General features: G+C 34.9%; 1 protein-coding gene across 6 annotated transcripts in view; it reads right to left on the minus strand.

Annotated features, from left to right (window-relative positions):
- The window catches only part of CSPP1 (centrosome and spindle pole associated protein 1), a 114,445-nt gene that overhangs the window by 65,494 nt on the left and 24,789 nt on the right, over window positions 1-24,162 (minus strand). For 4 of the 6 annotated variants that reach the window (XM_029222434.1, XM_029222436.1, XM_029222437.1 and 1 more), the window contains exons 5-14: window positions 23,489-23,569; window positions 22,132-22,212; window positions 20,701-21,143; window positions 14,284-14,382; window positions 13,075-13,145; window positions 7,066-7,159; window positions 5,973-6,030; window positions 3,826-4,034; window positions 1,583-1,704; window positions 1,146-1,224 (exon numbers count right to left, since the gene is read on the minus strand). In XM_029222434.1, the coding sequence (XP_029078267.1) occupies window positions 1,146-1,224; window positions 1,583-1,704; window positions 3,826-4,034; window positions 5,973-6,030; window positions 7,066-7,159; window positions 13,075-13,145; window positions 14,284-14,382; window positions 20,701-21,143; window positions 22,132-22,212; window positions 23,489-23,569 (1,337 nt within the window). The remainder of the gene's footprint in view (window positions 1-1,145; window positions 1,225-1,582; window positions 1,705-3,825; window positions 4,035-5,972; window positions 6,031-7,065; window positions 7,160-13,074; window positions 13,146-14,283; window positions 14,383-20,700; window positions 21,144-22,131; window positions 22,213-23,488; window positions 23,570-24,162) is intronic. The other 2 variants (XM_029222435.1, XM_029222438.1) reach the window with 2 other exon arrangements.

A 24,162-nucleotide genomic window follows, 5' to 3' on the forward strand; every position in this document is an offset into this window, starting at 1 on the left:
TCCGAGAAGATCCCATATGCCGCGGAGCGGCTAGGCCCGTGAGCCATGGCCGCTGAGCCTGCGCGTCCAGAGCCTGTGCTCCGCAACGGGAGAGGCCACAACAGTGAGAGGCCCGTGTACCACAAAAAAAATAAATAAATAAAATTAAAAAGCCAGACACAAAAGATAAATATAGTATGATTTCACTTTTATGAGGTACCTAAAGTAGTCGAAATCATAGAAACAGAGAGTAGAATATGGGTGCCAGGGGCATAGGGGAGAGGGAATAGTGAATAGGTATAGAGTTTCAGTTTTGCAAGATGAAAAGAGTTCTGGAAATTGATGGTGGTGATGGTTACACAACAATATGAATGTACTTAACATCACTGAACTATACACTAAAAATGCTTAAAAATGATAAATTTTATGTTATGTGTATGTTACCATTACAAAAAATTGAAAAAAAATTAAGATGGTAATATTAAACCGATCTACAGATTCTATATAATCTCCATCAAAATCTCAACTGCCTTTTGGCAGAAACTGAGCAGCTGATCCTAAAATTCACATTGAAATACAAAGGACCTAGTATAACCAAAACAATCTTGGAAAAGAAAAACAAATTTGAAGAACTCATACTTCTCGATTTCCAAACTTCCACAGAGCTACAATTATCAAGTGATACTAACATAAGGATAGACACATAGAACAATGGAATAGAATAGATAATCCCAAAAAGAGACCCACACGAATATGCCCATTTTTGACAAAGGTGCAAAAGCAATTCCCAGGAAAAATAATCATGTCAACAAATGGTGCTGGGAGCCATTGGACACTCATAAAGCAGAAGAAAAAAAAAAGACCTTCAATCAAAATCTAACACCTTATACAAAAGATAATTCAAAATGGATCATGAACTTAAATGTAAAACTATAACTATACACACATGACTTTGCTAATGAAAGGAAGTGAGGTTATTCTTAAGTTTTTAAATGTGCTTTCTATGAAACACTGACTTAAAAGCAATACTTTGAACATACTGGTTATGTAATAACTGGAAATTAAAATAAGATATCTGTTCTGAAGAATAAAAGAACACATTGAATAATACAAGTTCTATGGAAGACAAATTAATCTTGAAACAAATTATTATTTTAACTACTTACACAATAGGCTGTGCTGGCTGGTGGGTGACAGGAGCTGTAACATAAGCTGCAGGCTGTACTCCCATCATTCCTGAACCATCTTAAAAGAAAACCAACACATTTGTTTCAGAGTACCCACTTAATAACACTTTATCTCTAAAGGAAAAGTCACATACTGAAAATGTTTCCTAAGGAAAAAAATCCAATTTCCTTCTGAGTTAGGAGTTAGCAGAGAATAAGGCCAGAAAACATAAAATATTTCTTAAATCTAGATAAAAAGGAAATAACTATGAATTATAACTGAGTTTTAAAATATAGTATTTATTAAATCAATATATATATAATACTGGAATTAAGTAAAGCTGAGCTTTTTCTCATTTATATATTTTTGCTTGCACAAAAACCAATTTTCCTGATTGAACCACTGGAAAATAATGTTTACCCCACAGATAACTTACAGTAAGCAAGACTAGGATCCAACGTATTCCTGGCCCCATAAAAATAGTATGCATCATCGTAAGGAGTTCGATAGTTGGTAGCCAAAGGTGGTAGTAGGGGAGGTGGAGGCAGAGGTGCAATGCTGTATCAAAAGACAATTGGGAAATTCTTCTCATATTCCACTGCAAATTTTTTAAAAATCAAGATATTATTTTCTTACAAAAATCTTACTGAAAATCTAATTGCTGCTTTAGGAAAAGCCACCATCTTGCTTCAATCTCTTATCAAAAATTGTAACTCAAAAAGCAAAAAACATAAAATTTCGTAATTTAAGGTACAACACTTATTCAATCAATTAACATCTAATTCGTCACTATCTGCCAGTATTGACCAAACATGGTCTCTGTCCCTCAGGAATAATACAAAAATAAACAGCCATTACAGCAGAGTACAGTAAATGAAACAATACAAGTAGACACAGGATGCTACAGGAACATGGAGCAGGAACATTTAAATCACATAGGGAAGAGGAGGAAAGTATAAGGAAGGCTTTCTAGGAAAGGCAATGCTTCAGCCACACTACTAGAGTGAGTTAGTCACAGAGAAGAAAGATACAACATCAAGAAAAGGCAAAGAGGTACAAAATGAGATTATAAATGGTTCCATTTGACTGGGAGAAAGATGTAGTTTTTTAACCCTAAAAATGTATTGCTCTTTCAAAGGAATTAAACTATAATGTGAAAAAGGAACTATTTAAATATCAACAGTAAACTTCTGAGTTCATTTTCAGCATTTCATAAAGTTAAAACTTCTAAAAACCTCTACATCAGCACTTCATTAATGATTAGGAAGTATCTCTGTATTTCCACCAAGGCAATATTTTCCATTAGTTAAAATGTAAAAGGCAAATTCCCTTAGATGAACAGAAAGAAAAAGGAGGCATCCTAGAAAATGTTTTCACTTTTGAGTGTATATATTAGGTTCTCCCTTGTATACTTCAAAATAATTGTGAAGAGCTGAGAAGGCATTAAAGTTCTCTTCAGTCATGAATATTTTTCATATTTACTAATCATTCAACGTGTCTAACCTTACTATCCTCACTCCATAGATAAACAAAGCAGTTGAAAAATTACTATAAAAGGGAACCGTCAATATCATTAAATCTTAAATTTTTATAGAGATTGATATAAAATTTAATCCTCACAACAACCCTATAACTGTAGATTAAAAAACATATATATATATACACACATATATAAATATCTGTTACTATTCTACCTTTTACAAATGAGAAAACTGAAGTTCAATACAAGTGTGGTCTGCCCAAATTCCAGGCAGTGAAGCCAACCATTTTAATCCCTAAATCAATGCTAAAATCATCATACCATCCTTTGTAATTCCAATCCCACCTAGTCCTTTGAGTCAGGAAGCCATTAGATGAAACAAACAAAACACCTGATAAATACAGTAAACATGGTCCTACAATTCGTTAGCAGTAAATAAAAGATAATACCAAGTCCTAAAGGAACGTATAGCCCAGAAAATAATGTTAAAAAGGAAAAGCACCTGATTAAATGCAATCCTACAATTAATACATTAATAGTACGCAAAAATAAGAGAAAATCCTACTAAGAGAAGAAAGTATAGACCAGAAAATACCAATGTTAACAGGATTTTCTTTATGTTTAGTCCAGTATAGCAGAATGCTTTTTACCTATGGAAGTCAAATCTTTACCCTAATACCTAAATACAGTTTTTATAATCTCAACACTTTATTTCAGGTATTTGAGTTGCATAGCCTGTAAGTAATCACAGAGAAAGAGTTGAAGGAAACAGAAACTAAAATAAAGTAATATTTATAAAACAGTCACATTAGAAACTTTTTCTACATTAACTGAAGAAAATATTCAATGTTTGCCAAGTGGAAATTACAAAATTGAAAATGGCTAGGTTTTATATGTTAAACAGATATTCCAAAATACGACCTAAAACTAAAATAATAAATATACTTAGTCATGCATTTTAAAAATACTGAAGCATCTTTAAACAGCAAAAGACTGTTATAAGGATTTCCCTTGTTTTTATAATAACTGAGAAAAGATCAACAATGAAAACAAATTTCAATAGATATTATTTGACAAAAGCCTTTAACTGCACAAAAATCTCTGAAGGATAACATTACCTGCTTCAGCAAATCCTTCTGAATATACAATATAATGATACCTTACCTAATTCCCAAACACAAAGCATTTTAAACAAGCACCTGGGAGGCACCATTTCACCAAGGGTGCTGCTGAGTCCATTGTGCAAATCTTCATTTTGAGATGGGATGGAGTAAACTGATGGGATGGGTGGGACAGATGGGGCAGACAAAGGAGGGAGAGGTGTCTGGAAAGCTACTCTGGGTCTTTCAGGTGGTATCGTCTCTTCGAAGTATCTTGGTGTCACACTAAACTGCTTTAGTCTATCAGGCTAAAATAAAGAAAAAAATCTGTTTGTTGCATGTAATCATAAATTTACAGGTGGAAGGGATCTCCAAAGACCCTCTATCCCAGACTGCCAGCAGGCACTTAAGTTATACATAGAATAACAGAATTTTACAGCTATAACTAAGAGATTTTAAAGATCCAATTCTTATTTTATAAAAGAGGTAATTGAGACGCTATGAAAGTACATAAATCACCTAAGGTCTCACCATTCATAAATAATCAAGCAAAGACTAGAGCCAGATATTAATTCTAAATATAAAGCTCTATTATACTGGGGGCTTCCCTGGTGGCGCAGTGGTTGAGACTCCACCTGCCGATGCAGGGGACACGGGTTCGTGCCCCGGTCCAGGAAGATCCCACATGCCGCGGAGCAGCTAGGCCCATGAGCCACAACTACTGAGCCTGTGCGTCCAGAGCCTGTGCTCTGCAACAGGAGAGGCCACAACAGTGAGAGGTCCGCGTACCGCAAAAAAAAAACAAACAAAAAAAACTCTATTATACTACAAGACTATGCTGCTTCACTAGCAATTGCCATCAAAGTATTCTAACATCAAAGTATTCTCTAGATCAGTGTGAGCACAGGTTTTCTGTAAAGAGCCGGCTAGTAAATATATCAGGCTTTGCAGGCCATGTGGTCTCGTCACAACTACTAAAGTAGACCAAAACAATATGTAAGCAAATGAACGAGGGAGTGCTGCAATAAAACTTTACAAAAATAGGCAGCAAGTGGATTTGGCCACAGGCTACAGTTTGCTTACTCTCGCTCCAAAACATCATTTATGTGTCCTTTTCTAAGATGTGTACATCAAAAGTAAACCCAAAAGTAATGGTCTACATATTATATCTAAGATTTTTATTTATTTATTCTCATAAAGCAACTTGACACTCCAAAGGTTGTTTCATTTAAATATAAATAAGAAGGTCCATCAAACACTAAGGTAACTATAAATGCAAAGTTTAACATGCCACCATATTACATTAAAAAGTTCAAGATTTGAAAAGGAAATTTCTGATTGTCAAAACTATTTCAAAGGTATTTATTGACAGAGGAAAATATATTCAGTTTTGGAATTCATCCTTTTTTCCCCAGCATATTTAATTTCTCAGGAATGATTTCTCAGATTAATCTAAAAGTTTTACTCTATGAGCAGTCAAAAAGCACACTGGGAGTGATGCTGGTGCAGTATTAAACTTTTTAAAATGAATAATCCACAGGATATATACTTAGCATAAGAAAAAGTAAGACAAAAGTTGCCTACAGCTGAGTAATTTTAAGTTGCTATATTCTTTTTAAGAATGAACTTTTTAATGAAATTAAAGTTTCTTAATCATTAAAGATGAAACAAAAGCTTGCCTTAGCAAATAAATTCTACACACCCAGCTAAAAAAAAAGTATCCTTTGAGAAAAGTAATAAATTATTACCTTCTCCTTACTCAACTGCGATGATATGTGTAATTCATTCCAATTATGAAAATTGAAGAATTAAAGTAAAAATAAGGTTATTACCTCTAGATTTACATTAAGTAAAAACTACTAAAATGCTTAGAGCCTAGAATTAAAGATTTCAGTTCCTTTGGAAATTCCTCTAATATAAGAAAAATGGTCATGATACAATGAAAAAAATTATTAACATCCATTGTAAATTAAACTAAAACAGTGCATGGAATAGTGCATGTAAATAAAGTGGAAAGGAATAATTTACAAGAAACTTTAAAAACGCACACATGAAAAAGGAAAAATTAGAGAAGTAAACAAGTAAGAGTTAGGACTTAATGTTTTATGAGAACTGAATTTAGTTTATTACTGTTCAAACTTGTCTACTCATACATTTTCCTCAATATGTTCTATCTCCACCTGCCACTACATTTGAGGCTTATTTGAATGAAAGATTAAACATTAAAAGACGGCAGGAACCCTTACCGATTTCTCAGGGTCTTGTGCTCCAGAAGCTGCAACCCTGAGATCCAAATCTTTTTCTCTAAACAAAATTAAAGTTTTATATATTAAAAAGTTATAATAAACACTATCATTACTGAAACAACCTTACACACAAAGTCCATGTAATAACATCTCCAAAAACAAATAATTCCTTTAACTGACAATAAAGTCTTAAATAATTCTGAAAACTAAATTTTCCGATTTGGTGCAAAGTAAACTAATATTCACATGTAAACTGCCCTGGAATAAATATCTCTAAACCAGTGCCTGGGATACTTCAAAGTCTAAGGAATTCACACAGAATAAAGTAGAGAAGTAAAACAAAATCTTTACTTAGTGAAACAAATAAAAAACTTTTTTTAAGGTTCATGTATATCTTAAGCTCACAAAAAGGAGGGTAAAAAAAATGAAAAATTAATACAATACTTTCCAATAAGAGTTTTTAAGAAAATGATGTTAAAGATGGCTAATATCAGACAGTAGATATTGGCTTCCTCTTAGAGAGAAAAAAAAACAAAACTAAAAGATGACAGGTCTCAAATTATCTTAGAACCAAGATATCTATCCCTAATTTTAAACTGGAATTAATATTTCACAGGTATTTCTACATGAAAGATTACAAACTCTGAGACTTGTATACAATATAAATATCTGTGGATCTATGATTATTTTTATACAGCATGTATACGTGTGCTTACCATTTCATTGTTAAAAGACAAAATACTTTTATTTTATATTTGCTACTATATATGGGATAATACAGTGGGCATGTAGACAGCATTAAATGCTACCCTAAAATTGAAGAAATTAATGAAAGTATGTACAAGGCCTGTTATAGGATGAACACATAGTCTCCTTTGTTACCTATGATAAAGAAAATGAACACCCACATGGTATCTGTTTTATTACCCTGGCTGATTTACAATGTGGAGACTGAAATAGAATGATTTACAAATACTGAATCATATTAGGAAAAATATCCCCTTATTTTACCATGTAATAGTCACTACTATGTCATTTTAAACAAATGCATTTAAATTCAAAACATCTTTTTAAAATGCAAACCTTTCATTACCGTCTCTTGTTCTTCTGTTGTTCAGCCATTTGTTCCAATAGTTCTTGTCTATATTTCTCTTTCCTTCTCTGAATAAGTTCTCGATCTTCACCTCCTAGAAAGTGGTAAGAAAAAAATGCAGTCTTAACTCTTAAGCAACACATGTAACTGGAAAGTCAATTTTTTAATCTCCAGTTTTAATTATATCAAAGAGTATAATTACTACACATGCAGCAAATATAGAAGGTAAATCATATGTATCATTACCTATTCAACTAGTTTCATAATTTTTGAATAACTACTATGTGTCAAACCCAAGACACATTAATCCTTCCCAAACTTCTAAATAAGAGAATATTCTAACTCCTATCCCCATTTTCCAAAGATCAGGATATCTCCACTAACACCTCCCACAAGCCCCTTAACTTTAACAAGTGTGTTCAAAATGAACATCTCAAAAGCAATTGCCCTTCTTTGTTTTCTGTTACTGGCCAAATAATCGAGCCTCAAAACCCCACTGTAACTTTTATGGCTCATGCTTTCTTATTTACTTCATATGAGGACCCTCTTCTCTATTCTCATGGCCATCAGCCTTGGATAGGAACTCTCTATATTTTACCTGAATTGCAGCAATAACCTTTTAACTAGTCTCTGGAACTCCTCCCCCCCACCTACTCCAATACAACCAGCACACTTATGTAAGACTAACTATCTTAAAATACAACACTAATCATGATGACACATTGCTCAAAAAACTTCAATAGTTACCTCAATTCTACAGAAAAAAATATATAAACCTCTGGTTCTGGTATCACTTACATGAAAATCCAGTCATGCACGCACCTTAGATCCACAGAAAATTATTATTATTGCATGTTAATCACATAAAATAACCTCTTAATCTAGATATGCAAAATCCGGAACATTACAGAAATCACAGGGATATCAAAAATGCAACCAAGCCAGAAATTTCTCTACTACCTTAATTATTAGTCTCCCAACCATCAGTTGGACACACAGCATCTGAATTTGCCCATTAAGGACAGATGTCAGCAACAGTGAAGCTCCCAAAGGGTAACATAAATTACATTAAGGTTAATAATAATGTTTTACAATCAAAGTAGATATATCCATTCTGCTTCTGATCATGATGGAGTTAACAAACACAAAACTCAGCCTCCCTCCATTAAAAAAATAATAATAAAATTAGGCAAAATATATGAAATAACTGTTTTTCAGACACTGGACAACAGGTAGCACACAACTGTAATACCTGAGAGAAGTTAAATAAATGAGGTGAGCCCTTCAGGCACCCGTTTCTGCCTGCATGCAATCTCCATGGATACAGGGAGGGAAAAATCCAAACAAAGCTGGGATACTATGTTAAATTGAGCAGATAAAGATCAAAATTCAGGGGCTTCCCTGGTGGCGCAGTGGTTGAGAGTCCGCCTGCTGATGCAGGGGACACGGGTTCGTACCCCGGTCTGGGAAGATCCCACATGCCGCGGAGCGGCTGGGCCCGTGAGGCATGGTCGCTGACCCTGCGCATCCGGAGCCTGTGCTCCGCAACAGGAGAGGCCACAACGAGAGGCCTGCGTACCGCAATAAAAAAAAAAAAAAAGATCAAAATTCAGGAAAGCTAAAATGACTAGAAGTTTAGGGCAAAGATTCAAAAAGAAGCGTAAAAAGGGCTTTAGAAATCTGTAAAGGCATTCCTTCAGACTTTACTGTGTACTAGTCTGTGTATGCAGAGTGAAATTCCATTAGGCTGGGCAAAAAATTACGGAGGACACATAAACTGAATTCTCAGACCTCCTCAAACAAAGTAGAGAGAAATTTAAGCTCCAGCCAGCTAGTCTGGAGTTCTCAGTGATCCTCTAAGAGTATTCAGGGAAGAGCCCGAGAAAGGTCACTCTGTAGCAGGAAGGCTGAACAATCTTCCTAGAGCGAAGGCTACTCTAGATGTCCCAGCTAAGTTTAAATTTAAAATAAGGCCTCTGAAAGACTGGTCCTTAAGTAACAGAAAAACATGACTGTGGTAGGCAAAATTCTAAGACAGATCCTATGTTCCCTGCCTTCTAGCGCTGACTCCCTGTATAAACCTTCCCCGAGTGTGGGCAGGACCTATGACTTGCATCTAGCCAATGACTATGGCAAAGGTGAAAGAAATCTGCAGATGTATGTAATTAAGGCCCAAATCAATTTCGAATTAATCGAAAGGGAGATTATCTTGGGTGGGTCTGATATAATCAGATAAAAGCCCTCACTGAGTTTAGAGATTCTCCTTGCTGGCATGATAGAATAAGCAGCCTTGGTGAAGAAGCCCAAGTGGCAAGAAACAGCAGATGGCCTCCAGGAACTGAGGGCAGTCTCCAGCAGATCCAGTAAGAAACCAGGGCCCTTAGTTATACAGCCACAAGGAAATGAATTTAGTGAAAAATATGAAGGGGCTTCTTCCCTCATAAGCCTCCAGATGAAAAACAGCCTGGCTGACACCCTGACTATAGCCTTATGAGATCCTGAGCAAAGAACCCAACAAAATTCATGACCCACAGAAATTCAGATAATGTGTGACGTTTTGAGTCACTAAATTTGTGCTAATCTGTGATGCAGCAATAGAAACCCAATACAGTGATTAGAAAAGTTAATCAATTGAAAGAAAAATCACATAAACAACAGAGATGACGTAACAACAAAGATGTTAAAACAGCTATCCTAACTATGCCCAAATATTTAAATGAAAATAGTAATATAATGAGGAGGAAATGGAAACTATTATAAAGAACTAAATGGGGAGTCCTACTTCTGCTTAGAAACTAGAAAGCCGCAAGAGAACATTGCTCATACCCCACAATGGAAAAAAGCTCAATCATCTACAAAATCAAAACTTTTAAAAAGCCCATCAGAGAGCTGAGGTTACAAGCAACCATGTAAACTAAATTCCAAAGGGTATAAAAACCAATCCACAGAAAGATGGGACAACCCAAGGGTTTTACCTTTACCAGAGTACAGAGAAATAGGCAGCTACCTTAGAAGTAGGTAAAAAGAAAATAACTGAAACGCTAATGAATTCTTAAAGGCTTTCTGTGGATTGGAATAGCAATGCAGAAGGGGAATCTGCACTCACTTGCTGCCCCTACCAGATGTTTATGAGACCGAAGATGGGGCAACACAAGACACCTAAAAGACACCATTCTGAGGCAAAACAAACAAACAAACCAACAGAAAACAACGCCCACATTCCAGACTCTTCTCTCATATAAAGTAATCTATTGGTTGAAGGGCAGAAAACCTTGGACCCAGCATTCTGCACTCATACAAAGGTCTGCTACTGTTAGGGGAAGAGCAGGAAATTCTCACATATAAGATCCTCCACAGGGCTTCCCTGGTGATGCAGTGGTTAAGAATCCGCCTGCCAAAGCAAGGGACACGGGTTTGAGCCCTGGCCTGGGAAGATCCCACATGCTGAGGAGCAACTAAGCCCGTGCGCCACAACTACTGAGCCTGCGCTCTAGAGCCCGCGAGCCACAACTACTGAAGCCCACGTGCCACAACTACTGAAGCCTGAGTGCCTAGAGCCCATGCTCCGCAACAAGAGAAGCCACCGCAATGAGAAACCAGCACACCACAACAAAGAGTAGCCCCCACTCACTGCAACTAGAGAAAGCCTGTGCGCAGCAACAAAGACCCAACACAGCCAAAAAATAAATAAATAAATTTATAAAAAAATAGATCCTCCACAGGCATAAAGGAGAGTTTGGCTACCACTCTGAGGAGGGGCAGGAACACTGATACTCATTTCTGAGAACCAAATGCACAGGGCCAGCTTTGCTACAGCAATCTACTGCTGAGGAAGGAAAAGTGTGGCAAGAGAGACACCCTCTTCTGTCAGGGGCTGGCAGGTCTTGCTAAAAACTGAGGAAGGTGCAGGAACACTGAGAAAATCTCTCCAGGCCCCACAGTCAGAGAATTTAACACTTCTCTCTAAACAACTGGTAGAAGAACAGTTAAAAGTCATTAAATATGTACAAGACATGAACATCACTATCAACCAATCAGCTTAACTGACATTTATAAACCACTACACTCAACAACCACACAATGCGCACTCTTTCAAGTACACATTAAACATTCACCAAGAAAGACTATATTCTGAGTCACTTTTTAAAGTTTCATTTAAAAAATTCAAATTTGAAATAATTGAAATTTACAAATTATTTTCTCAGACCATAAGGGAATTAAACAAGCAGTCTATGTCAAAAAGCAGGAAAATCCCCAAGTATTTGGAAATGTTAAAACATACTTCTAAATGACCCATGATTCTGTTAGAAACCCCATAATATATTATTTTTGCTCTCAGCAGTCAGCTGTCCTAATTCTTTAAATAAAGCAAAAAGGCTCCAAACAAGGTCCTTGGGGCAAAATTATAGGAAGACAAATTTCAGTTCAATTGAAATGAGAATACTGCAACAATCAGAGCCACGTGAAGTTGGAATGTGCTGCCTCTGGAGAGAGTAAGCTCCCTAAGGGGACACACAAATTTAGGCTGGGGGAAAAGGATACAACCGTGAGATAAATCACTGAATTAAAAGAGTTTAATAGTCTATTCCAAACATGACTCTATTATCAAACATTAATCTATAATTCCTGATTGCAATAATGATAAATTCATGCCATTCATCTTTAAAATATCAGGGTAATCCATTTATTGATAAAATTATTTGTCACTAGGTTCTCAACACAGAAAGCTATTTCTCCAATTTTTGTTTAACAAAATACATCATAAGAAGCAAGCCCTTACTCTGACTTATTGATAGGCTAAATTGGTCAATTCTCACTTAAAGACATTACACTAGAATAAAACTCTAGGTGTTATGCCATTTTTCTCATAATAGCCATTTCAAGGAAACAAAAGTCTGAGAATATCATGCAATTATACATCTCTAAGCCAAAATTTAAATTCCTGACTGCTTTTAGGTTGAATGAATCTAAACTATTATCTAATTTCTTCATATACTTCAGTGAAACAAAATTTCGGGCAATTTTTTCTGATAGTTTTACACAAAGAAGAGACCACTTTTCTACTTAAAGTTACATACAGGAAGTATGCTCTCTTCACACTTTCTCAAATTAAATGTGACAAGTTAATATAGCAAATCAACATGCTTATCTTAAGCGATGACCTTCATTTCTGACAAAATAAATAGAAAATCTGGATTATAATCATTATTTGAACAAAACACTTTCTCAGAAACTACATGGAAAGAACATGGGAAAGGATGTTTATCAAAGGATAAAAAGGTTTAGTTCAGGGGAACTGAACTAAAATGTAAGGCAGTTTTGTGCTAGCTAAAGAAGAAAAAAAATGAAGAAAGAAATTATCACATATAAAATAGAATATAAGAAATAGCCAAGGGCTTCCCTGGTGGCGCAGTGGTTGGGAGTCTGCCTGCCAATGCAGGGGACATGGGTTCGAGCCCTGGTCTGGGAAGATCCCACATGCCATGGAGCAACTAAGCCCGTGGGCCACAGCTACGGAGCCTGCGTGTCTGGAGCCTGTGCTCTGCCAACGGGAGAGGCCACGACAGTGAGAGGCCCGTGCACCGCGATGAAGAGTGGCCCCCGCTCGCCGCAACTGGAGAAAGCCCTCGCACAGAAACGAAGACCCAACACAGCCAAAAATAAATAAATTAATTTTTTTTAAAAAATAGCCAACACTACGACAAAGTGAAATATGAATCTAAAAGAGTTTACTGAAATTAATATTTATTTATCATCAATAGAAAGTTCATCACTAAATAAAAGTTATTTAGCTTTAAAATTATACACAGAGCTATATAATACACTAAATAATTATAATAGCTATATAATATGCTAAATGTTTAGCATAGTGCCTATCACAAAGTAAGCACTAGAGAAATGTTTTCTATTATTAGTAAGAGTGGTATTAATTACAACACTGAGTTCTCACGAAGACCTTTTATAAAACACTCGACAAAAGTCTAATCAACTGGAGGTTTTTGTACATACCAAAGAGCATCCCCGCAAAAGGACTACACATCTCTCGATTAGTAGGTTTGGATGGTTCATTGTCTCGAGCGCTAAAAACAAAAAACAAAAAGAATTAAAACCCAAATAATTTTCAGGAAACAAAAATTTAGAGTGAAATGCAGGTATGAGTTATTGGCCTTTCAAAGTACTATGGATACTATAATAGTTATATGTTTTTAAAGTTAATGTAAAATCATGGCATTTTATCTCTTTATACAGTGGGAACCCAATGCATTCAGGCTCTATAAATATGTGACCTTTTTCTTCAGCCAGCTTCACTAACTCTATAGATTCCCAATAAAACCCTTTTTCATAAGAACAGTTACCCAAGTAAGGAAAATGAATATAAGTACACATAAATAAATCCTAAAAAAGGACGATATCTGTACCCGCACTTTGAAAAGAAGATCATCTCTAAAAAACTCCTTCCTTGAAAGAAACAAGGAAAAAAAAAAACACAACTCTCTCAAAGAAAATTTAATTAATTAGACTCAAATAGCAAATTCTATATCTCAAGCATTTTTATGTGTTACTTTTCTTCAAAGAAAATAGACACCTTTCCTGACACATGATAATATTATCTTCATTATGCACTATAAATTCGGAACCATTTATCCTTACGTACAACACAATAAAGCCACCAAAATTATAAAAACTACAGAAAGAGAACATGAATATAAAATGCATATAATTTCCTTTTTTCCAACGTGACACAATTATGTATGAGTACTAATTTTACAAAGTAAGCATAAAAGTTATCTACTCAATATGTTGAAAATCAAAAACAAAGTTTTGAAAAGAAAACTCATAAGAACATTTTCAATTTATTTCAAGTTATGTCTTCTCTATAACTCCAAGATATTTTAAATTGATTTTTAGTCCATTAAATTATACACTTATTTCTCCTTTCATTAGTTCAAACAAATATATATACTTTATAATGATAGGGACTCAGAACACCTTGGCACACTTTATAATCAAAACTTGCTCTTCAAAAGAATGCTGTAAAGTACCATAAAGTTTCATGTAACACAATTCTCCCCTCCCCCTTTCTCCCTAATTCCTTTCTCACTAATAAGAGAGGTTGTTAACATACTATAACTTTCTAGTTTTCCAGCAAGCCAGTTTTAGCAGTTGCTGTTTTACAGTACAACGACTGAAAGGCAGAATTTATATTACATACAATACCTTTGATTTCCAGCAGATGAAATCCGTATGTTTGACTGTTCTGTGACATCACCACCATACTCCATAGGAGGCACATTCCCTCGTCTGTTCCCGTACATCCTTAAAAACACATTAGCTTACAGAGCTTGTTCCACATACAGTGGACTTTTCTTATCTCTTTGGTGTCTTTACATTTGATGTTGGAAATATTAAAGGGAACAAAGTGTTACAATGAAGTTTTACTGTAAATATATTCTAAAATTAATTCAATTGACATTTGACTCAAGTATGACCTGCTGGTTAATAAGAGACACTAAGAGTTTAGATTCAATAGTCTTTAAATCAAAGGGAGGTTATTATAAACTATTTCAATATAACTTCTAGAAATTTTTAATATCAAAGCTATGCAAATACTAATAAAACTTTTTTATTATTCACTTATTCAAAGAATATTTACTGAGCACCAACCACATGCCAAGTACTAATCTAGGTACTGGGTATGTGGACATGGTCCTAGCCCTCATGAAGATAATAGTCAAATTTCAAAATGAGATCACTTTTTAATCAAAATTCATAGATTCTGGGAATTATTTCACTGAATATACAAACCTTTTTAACTTAAAAGTACAGCAGCAGTCTTACCATTAAATTAAATCAAATGTAGCAAGCCACAACATTTGCTAACACTGTAAATCACATGAAATACTAAATATTAGCAATAGGTGAATACAGAACATTATAAACATGGGTAGAAAGTTAGTTCACTTTATTCACAAGGTCATGAACAACAAAAAGAAAGATTAGAATTTATTTTATTTTCTTAAGAATGCTTTTCAGAAAATAACTTTTAAATGTTTTTCAATTAATCTTTTTTCCACTTGGCAAACATGGAAAATTTAATTTCTCATACCAGAGAAACAAACATGACTTTTCACACCAACATTTATCAGCACCCATGAAAATCGGCATTTCATAAGTCATATTTCTTTGCATGGCTCTTGAGTTAACAAACTATTTTGTCTCTCATGAGGACCACTGGTAAGAAATATGGTTGTTACAGTATTGTTCAATATTTTAGGTGAATTGAATTATCACGTTAAGAAAAATAGCAATTTTTAGAAGAAAAGGAACTTATCACTCTCCACAGAGCCAGCATATAAAATCCTCTTTGTTTCTATCATATATTGTCAATATCACCTGTGGAGAAAAGACTACCCAGAACTGTAACCTTAATAATGTATGACCTGTGGCATGACAGACTGGCTTCCATTTTTTATCCATATCTAAAACAGAATCCTCCCCAATCCCTTTCAAAAAAGAATTTCAAACTGATTTCAATTTATCAAAACACAGCTGATTTTATATCTAAAGCCTAAGTGCTCAAATCTCTCTTTTAAACTGACACATCAGTTTAGTATCTATCATTCCTTATTTCTACCACTTAAAGAACAGGTAAATATAAACTTAAATTCAAATTTGTAATTAACAATGCCAGGCAACCAGATTTATTTATACTGCATCTATATAAATACACATGTGTAGAAAAGAGTAAACAGAGCATGCCTGAGATTGCTTACCCTTAGAAAGCCCTGTTTGCAAGACTGGCCCTTAGCTGGCACCTGAGAACATAGATTTTGGGAGGAGTCCACCATTCTCAGAACTGATAAGAGTGACCCACTGTGCCTAAACTGTTGGTACAAGCAATAGAGTTTATGCTGAACACCTGCTTTCCTTCAGGGAGTCCAGAATTTTGGCACATGCTAGGAAAGTATTTTCAGAAATGGACAGACCTCATAAAAGGAAGAATTTATTTCCTTTCACATAGCAAATCAGATTTGACTGAGGGAATAAAATAATTGTAAAATAGTTTCACCATCCTACCAACAAAAAAAAAGGTAAAGCTATGTTAAACGGAAAAAGCTTTTTCTACTTCCTTGAAGAAACGGGTCAGTAATTCTAGTTAACTAGGTTCAAATCTCAATGCCCAAAGAAACCAGATATAGGCTAGAAGCCAAGTTTACTCTAAAAATCAATACGAGTGACTTCCCTGGCGGCGCAGTGGTTAAGCATCCGCCTGCCAATGCAGGGGACACGGGTTCGAGCCCTGGTCCAGGAAGATCCCACATGCAGTGGAGTAACTAGGCCCGTGCGCCACAACTACTGAGCCTGCGCTCTAGAGTCCACGAGCCACAACTACTGAGCTCACGCGCCACAACTACTGAAGCCCGTGCGCCTAGGGCCCGTGCTCTGCAACAAAGGAAGCCACCACAATGAGAAGCCTGCGCACCGCAACAAAGAGGAGCCCCCACTCGCTGCAACTAGAGAAAGCCCGCGCGCAGCAACGAAGACCCAACACAGCCAAAAATTTTTAAATTAATTAATTTTTTAAATTAACACAAGTTTATCTTTAAAAAAATTACTCTTACAGAAGAAAAGCAAGTTGTTTAAAACCACAGGTATTTTCAGCTAATATAAATGTGAATGGACAACTCCTAAATGATAATAATGTATCTTTTTCATTAATAAACCACAGAATCAAAATAACTACTTCAGAAGTAAATTTACAATGTTTATGCTATCAAAAATGACATATTATAAAAATAAAATATTTACCATCTGTTGGTCCTGACACAACTTACAGGGAGAAAGAATCAAATTCCTCCTTACTTAAAAGAAATCATCCAATTCATAATGGTTACATCACCTGGTTTCATAGTAAAAATTTCTCTAATGTGAATGAATTCTGCTATTAGGGGTACTCTCAACTATAGAAATTAAAAGAAAACTACTGAGCTGTTAAATGTTCGTCACGGGGCTTCCCTGGTGGCGCAGTGGTTGAGAATCTGCCTGCCAATGCAGGGGACACGGGTTCGAGCCCTGGTCTGGGAGGATCCCACATGCCGCAGAGCAACTAGGCCCATGAGCCACAACTACTGAGCCTGCATGTCTAGAGCTTGTGCTTCACAACAAGAGAGGCCACGACAGTGAGAGGCCCGTGCACCGCGGTGAAGAGTGGCCCCCCACTTGCCACAACTAGAGAAAGCCCATGCACAGAAACAAAGACCCAACACAGCCTAAATAAATTAATTAATTAATTTTTTAAAATGTTGGTCACCATTTTTCTCATTGTTTTCTGTTCTTTCCCAATTTTTATATTACTTTAATTCAATAACAGTGTTTTTCTAATATTGACCCCATCTTTAAAGTGGGGAAAATAATTAATATAAAAATGGTCCTTCCAAGTATAAATGAAAAGTAACTACTACAAGAATAAAAGTAATATCAAGTTAAATAACTCATGTTCTAATAAGCTATTTCTCCTCATTTATACCTTACATATTAAGCATGCACACTTCTTAGAATGTCCTACACTAAGTAAGCGAGCACTCAGTCTATTGAGTCAGATTCTAATTCTATCTCAGATTCTAATTTCAGATGGAGTGGAATTTCAGAATTTTGTTACATAACTAGCAAGATTACAAACTAACAAATATCAAGAGTAAAACAGACTGGAAGTGCTAACTGCATTAATCACATAAAAAATTTAAAAAACAGCATTCTTTAAGGCTAAAAATTTCTTTTACTCATTAACATCGGTTATAAAGTAAAACATAATAAAGTAATATATTAACTTCTACAGCTCAAGTTAAATAATAAAGACTAGGATGACTATCTTTTAAAAGCATATAAATTTCAAAGTATTATAAGATACACTATTATATTCAACTTTAGAAAGCTCCTAAAACATTATAAATTTACTTAAATTGGTAAATATGTATCAAACAATACACACAGGCACGTGTGTGCGCGCGCGCACACACACACACACACACACACAGAATGCAACTGCTGAGCTAAGTGCTAACCATTCTGTTAACTATTTTAAAACACTTGCCAGTGATTAATGATTAGTTTAGGAAAGTAAAATCATTCCTGGGCTTTATCCTTCCAAAAGTGGGGAAAATATTTCATTAATACATAATGATATATGGAAAAGTTTATAGGGTAATTAGAAAAGAACTGAGACCAAAAACCTAAAAATCAAAAATTACTAAAAATCAAAACTAGAATTTATCACATGTTGACTATTAGAAGGAAAAAAGAGAACACGGGAAATTTAGAAGAATGAAGAAAAATTTTGTACGTCTCAGTATATAGTCAGCCCTCCATATCTGTAGGTTCTGCATCCGTGGAGTCAACCAATCTTGGATAGAAAATATTTGGGGGGAAAAAATTCCAGAAAGCTCCAAAAGGCAAAACTTGAATTTCCCACACACAGGTAACTACTTATCAATATATAGCACTTATAACTATTTATAAAGCATTTATATTAGATATTATAATTAAACTAGAGATGATTTAAAGCATAAGGGAGGATGTGCATAGATGATACACAAACACTACACCAGTTTACATAAGGGACTTGAGCATCCAAAGATTTTGATATCCATGAGGGATCCTGGAATTGATCCCCCTTGGATACCAAGAAACAACTGTTTTAAGAATAAATAGTTAAATCAAGAGATCAAATGAAGTTACACATTTCTTTAGTCTCAAAAGTTTCGCTAACAAGTAGAGTCATTTTTCCTAGTAACCACTCTGCCTGATAAATAAATCTAATTAATGTTCAATGTGAAATCTTTTCTTTTAGAAATCTCCAAATCTGAAATATAGAAATCCAATTTTAACCTCACCTGCCACTGAGACATATGTGAAAAACCTTACAATTAGAGATGTAAGAGTTTACACATTAACAAGATGTATAATAATGACTTACACTTTTAAGAAATATTGTAAAAACATTAAAATGTTATTCTCACTCATCTACATATTTAATCTATTCTTAAACTACTACTTGGGGAAGATTATATATAGAAACAGTTCATTTCGTTCATGGGATACATAAGAAAATAAAACTGTTCTCAAATAATTAGGCTGAAATTGATTTGTTAGTTCATGTATAAAATTATCACAGGGTGTAATTACAAAAATAATAGATTAAAATATATTAAAAACAAAGCAACAACCATCATAAGTTTTTTGAAATTCCAAACTTAAAAGATATGCATTACATTATACTCTAAAGGTAAACTGACACCATAAGAAAAAAAAAGTTCTCATGTACAAATAAGGCAGTACCAAGAGTCCAAGAATATCTGTATTTCCCTAACTGAAACTTCTTGGAGTTCAGGTAGCCTTTGACTACCTCCAGATACAAACATTTTCAAATATAACACGTTACAGAATTTGGAACATTTTCTGAAGTACAATTAGATTCAAATCAGAGATAAACTATAATGGGCATTACAAAATTCTAATCCTTCAGTCAAATTACCTAAATCAGGGTGAATATTAAAAAGATTGGATGAGCAGGACGTAATAACTAAAGAATAAAGAGTAGATGACAAAGAACTGCAAAGGCTTTGTATGATTATTTAATAATTAGAATAATGAACATGTAGCATTATGTCTCAGAAAATTTTCTAAAATACTACAAAAATAATCTATTTGGACTAATGAATGAAACAGGTCCCGTGAACTGCTCAACATTTACATTTAATCCCTACAGGTTAACTAGTCAATGAAAATATCAGATCCTACCATATTTTTTATCTCCAAATCAAAAGTTAGATTAAAATATAGCAAGTTTTAAGTATTAAGACAAATGACTTAATAAGACCCCATTGTAGCAATTAATAAATTACAAATAGTGTCATAGAAACAACATGCAAAGGAACTGAAAAGCATCTAAAAATCTGATCAAAAAAACTTAGTGCCATATCACTAAAATAAACATTCAATAAGTAACTTAAAAACAAAAAAGTTGATAAAAGTACTTAGAGCATAGAAATATTAAAGGAATAAACTGTATTTCATCGGTTTTAAGGTGTCTTTTTTCCCCTACATTTTAACATCTGAAACCAGGAGAGCCTTGGACCTGCTGTAAATCACGTATTGCAAGGAGAAGTTATTTTTCTCCTGCCAGTCACCTAGGGGCACTATGGATATGAGATAACTCTGAATTCTCGCCTCAGCGTTGTTTTGTACGGTACTGGCAGCACGAATTCAGACTGAAAACCTGAATCAGTACTGGCTTACAGCTCAAATTCTCAGGGAAGTTCCTTTTTACTCCCTCCACTCAGTGCCAAGGTTGACAGTGGAAGTTTTTTTTCTGTCTTTTTCTGTGGGAAAGTCTATTTCCCATTTAAGTTTTTATAAAGGTTGTAGCCTTTCAGTGTCCCAGCTTTTTAATGGGGCCCCTTTCTCCCCATCTTGGGTTGTTTTCTTTGTTCCTACAGTGGCACATAAAATTACGGTGTAACTTAAAACTGAAGCATCATGTAAATCAAATGAACCTGTGTCTCCTTAACATAATGATAAAAAGTAACAAGAATAATATTAAGCAAATAAAGAAGATAAAAATGAAGTTGTAAATACCTGTCATTTGTATACACTCTCAAAAGTCTTCTATCAAAATCACTTTCATATCTAAACCTCTCGTCCATTTCTTCACTTACTTCAGGATCTTGGCCTGGTCTATAATACTGTTTATCAAAAGCACGATCCTCATTAAACCTGTGAAATCTTCTATCTGGAATGTCAGTCTTGCTGACAAACCTCTGATGTTTTTTATTGGAAATGCCCACTTCTTCATTAGTTTTTTTAACGACTCTTCTATTATTCCTTAATTCAATTTCATCATCTAGTTTTCGGTATCTGTCCTCTTCTAGTCGTCTTTGGTTTAGAAGCTCTTCGTATGCCTCTGAAGGAGTTAAGACATCTTTCCTAGGACCCTCTGAATTTTCCCAAGATGACTGCATTTGTGAAGATAAATCAGGTTTAACCTGACTAATAGGTTTTTTACTTCTTTGATTCTTGTGCTGGCCAATTAAAAAAAAGAAGAAAAAGATCTTAAAGAGATGCTATTTCTTAAAAGGCAATTAAACTCTCAAATGATCTTAATCTATTTACTGTCTCAACTCTAAAGCTTAATCACCCATAAGAAACATCTTATCTTTAGGGAAAAAACCTTCAAGGAAGTGTTATCCTTTAATAAAACTTAATAAATACCAAATAAATAGGTAACAGTAATATGGATAGATGGCTACAAAAAGAGAGGATAAACTATGCCAGGGAGATATTAGGCATATTTTGGCAGTTAAATATTGCTTCAAAATATTTCACATTAAATTCCTTCTCAACACAAAGAATATAGACTGTAGTAAATTTTTTTGGCCCTAGTAACATCAACCACCCTTAAATTTGGGTTAAAAAAAAAAAAAAAAATATATATATATATATATACACACAGACACACACACAGACACACATTGCTAGAAATTGTCAATATAAAAAAATCATTTAAAAATAAACAAACGTCACTTAAAACCAATCTCTAAAATTAAATCTCCTCCATGAAGTTAAAAAGTAGGGTAAATTTGGGCTTCCCTGGTGGCACAGTGGTTAAGAGTCCGCCTGCCGATGCAGGGGACATGGGTTTGTGCCCTGGTCCGGGAAGATCCCACATGCCGCGGAGCAGCTAGCCCCGTGAGCCATGGCCGTTGAGCCTGCGCGTCTGGAGCCTGTGCTCCGCAACGCGAGAGGCCACAACAGTGAGAGGCGCACATACCAGGAAAAAAAAAAAAAAAAAGTGGGGTAAGTTCTTCAATATGAGATAAAACCATTTACAAAATTCAAAATTTAAATGTCCTGTGTTTGGTTCAATTGGCTTAACTTTTTAAATATTTATATGAAAACTAAGTGAAATGTCTAATAATATAAAAATATTTTCAAGTAAGGACAAATATTCAACCTGTGGTGTTAAAGCTTTACTTTAAAAGCAAAACCTACCTCAGTACTCTTTCCTACCTGTCTGAACTTTTCCGTGGATTCTTCCTTATCCCTGAGAAATTGATTGTATTCTTTGTTGCGTTCAAGTTTCAACCTTTCCTTCAAATAGAAAACCAAAAGGCAACGTTAACTTCAACATCAGGAAAAAGTACCTAATGTCAAATCAGACTCATACAAATCAGAGATCTTACCCAGAATCAAGCTTTACTAATATTTTCAAGGACAGAAGTAGCTGTAAGGCACAGGAGAAGCAGGAAGAGGTCCGAGACCACCAATGCAATTCCCCACGTCCATTCTTGCCACATTAAAATAAGATTTACTACATGCTTAAGTCCAGATTAGCACATGAGGTCTCTAATACTAAGGGAGTGACTTTGATTATGAAACACCTCCATTTTATATGCCAGTAGTTACTTGGCTTAGATGATACCTTCCTAGGAGCCATGCCCTGTAAGTCCCTGAATTCAAGGTTTGTTTACCAACATCAATCCTAGACAATCCAGGTGCACTCTTCCAAAAGCATTCGTAAATAAATCTCTCCCACTAGTAAGTATATGAATGCGTTTGCCAGGAGGTCTATCATTAGCATGTTTCCAAGATCTGACCAGGTTACTGTCCTACTTTCCTTCTCAGGGACAACTCTTGCCTCCAGTCCCCCACCCCACTTCTGAAAGACCTGCTTCTAACCATTTTTTTCCCAAGTTTAAGGAAAGATCCTTGTTATATTTTAAACATAAAAAGGTAAAATATTATAACGTAAATGTTCTGTTGAAATACAAACATGTTGCATTAGTAAATGTTCTTAAGCCCTAATACCTTCAACATCATTGAAACAATCTAAAAAAAAAAGTATTAAAAGAGCAAGGCTGTCTTTTGAAACTTAACTGTCCATTTATCTTACATACTATGTCATGACTGTGATCTAGCTTGTGAATTTGAGTCTCTACAAGAGGTGTACAGTGCTTAATCACTATGCCCTGTTCAGATTATGTACATGTATTTGTGATGGGAACACACATTCAAATAGCCCCAGATGTCACCTACATAAAAGCTCAGTATACTCTCTCATCCGCTCCTCTCACTGATAATTGTGTCATATAGCATGAACTTTATAGCTTAGAAAACAATGCTGAAAAAAACCGAATTCTGAATATTCAATTAATCATTATATTAAAGAAATATATCATATTACATGGCTACAAATGTAACATTCAAAAAACCTTGTTTCAACAGCACTGGAGACTCCACACATTTTGAAAAAATCAAGTACGGGATATGATGTAATCTTGTTTGCATTTAAATCAAGAGTATGTTCTTTCATGATTTTGATGCCTCATAAAACTGCTACCAACAATTACTACTCCTATCCACCTACCTTGGCAGATAACCTCTCACCAATAGGAAGAGAAACTCCCAGAGAAGATGGATCTGTTTCACTCGTGGATAGAAAATTTTTCTGTATATGTACATATCAAAAAAAAATATTACCTAATTGCCTTTATAAAATAAATGTCTTTACATTCTATATTCTAAATTATTACATTATACAGACCAACAGAATGAAATGGAGATGAAAATAGAAACTACAAATGTATAGAGACTATACCAGAAGTAATTAGAAAAAAAAAAGAATTTTCTAATTTCCCTATAATTTTATTAGTGGATATCTATTTAAATGCCAGAAGACATAAACTACAAACATTATTTCTCTATGTGCCTCTCCATTCTTACTCATTAAGCATTTAGGTAACACAGTGTGGCCGACAGAGCATCAGACTAGGAATCCAAAGACCTGGGCTCTAGGACCAGCCCCAGCACTTCTCAGTTGTGCAACACTGAGCAAGTCACTTAACCTCCCTGACCCAGACTTTCTTCTTCTGTAAAATGAGAATGGTATCTGCTCTGCCTTACCAAAGCTGGTATAGGATCAAGGAGGATAAAGAAATGTAAAATCTCTTTGAACACTGTAAAACAAACACAAGGGATTTGTAAAAAATATACACAACCACCAACTTTCTGGTACTGTTCCTTAGTAGTCATATAATCTGG

This window comes from Monodon monoceros, unplaced genomic scaffold (genome assembly GCF_005190385.1).
Source record: "Monodon monoceros isolate NGI ecotype Baffin Bay Population unplaced genomic scaffold, NGI_Narwhal_1 Super_Scaffold_14, whole genome shotgun sequence".
NCBI lineage: Eukaryota > Metazoa > Chordata > Mammalia > Artiodactyla > Monodontidae > Monodon > Monodon monoceros.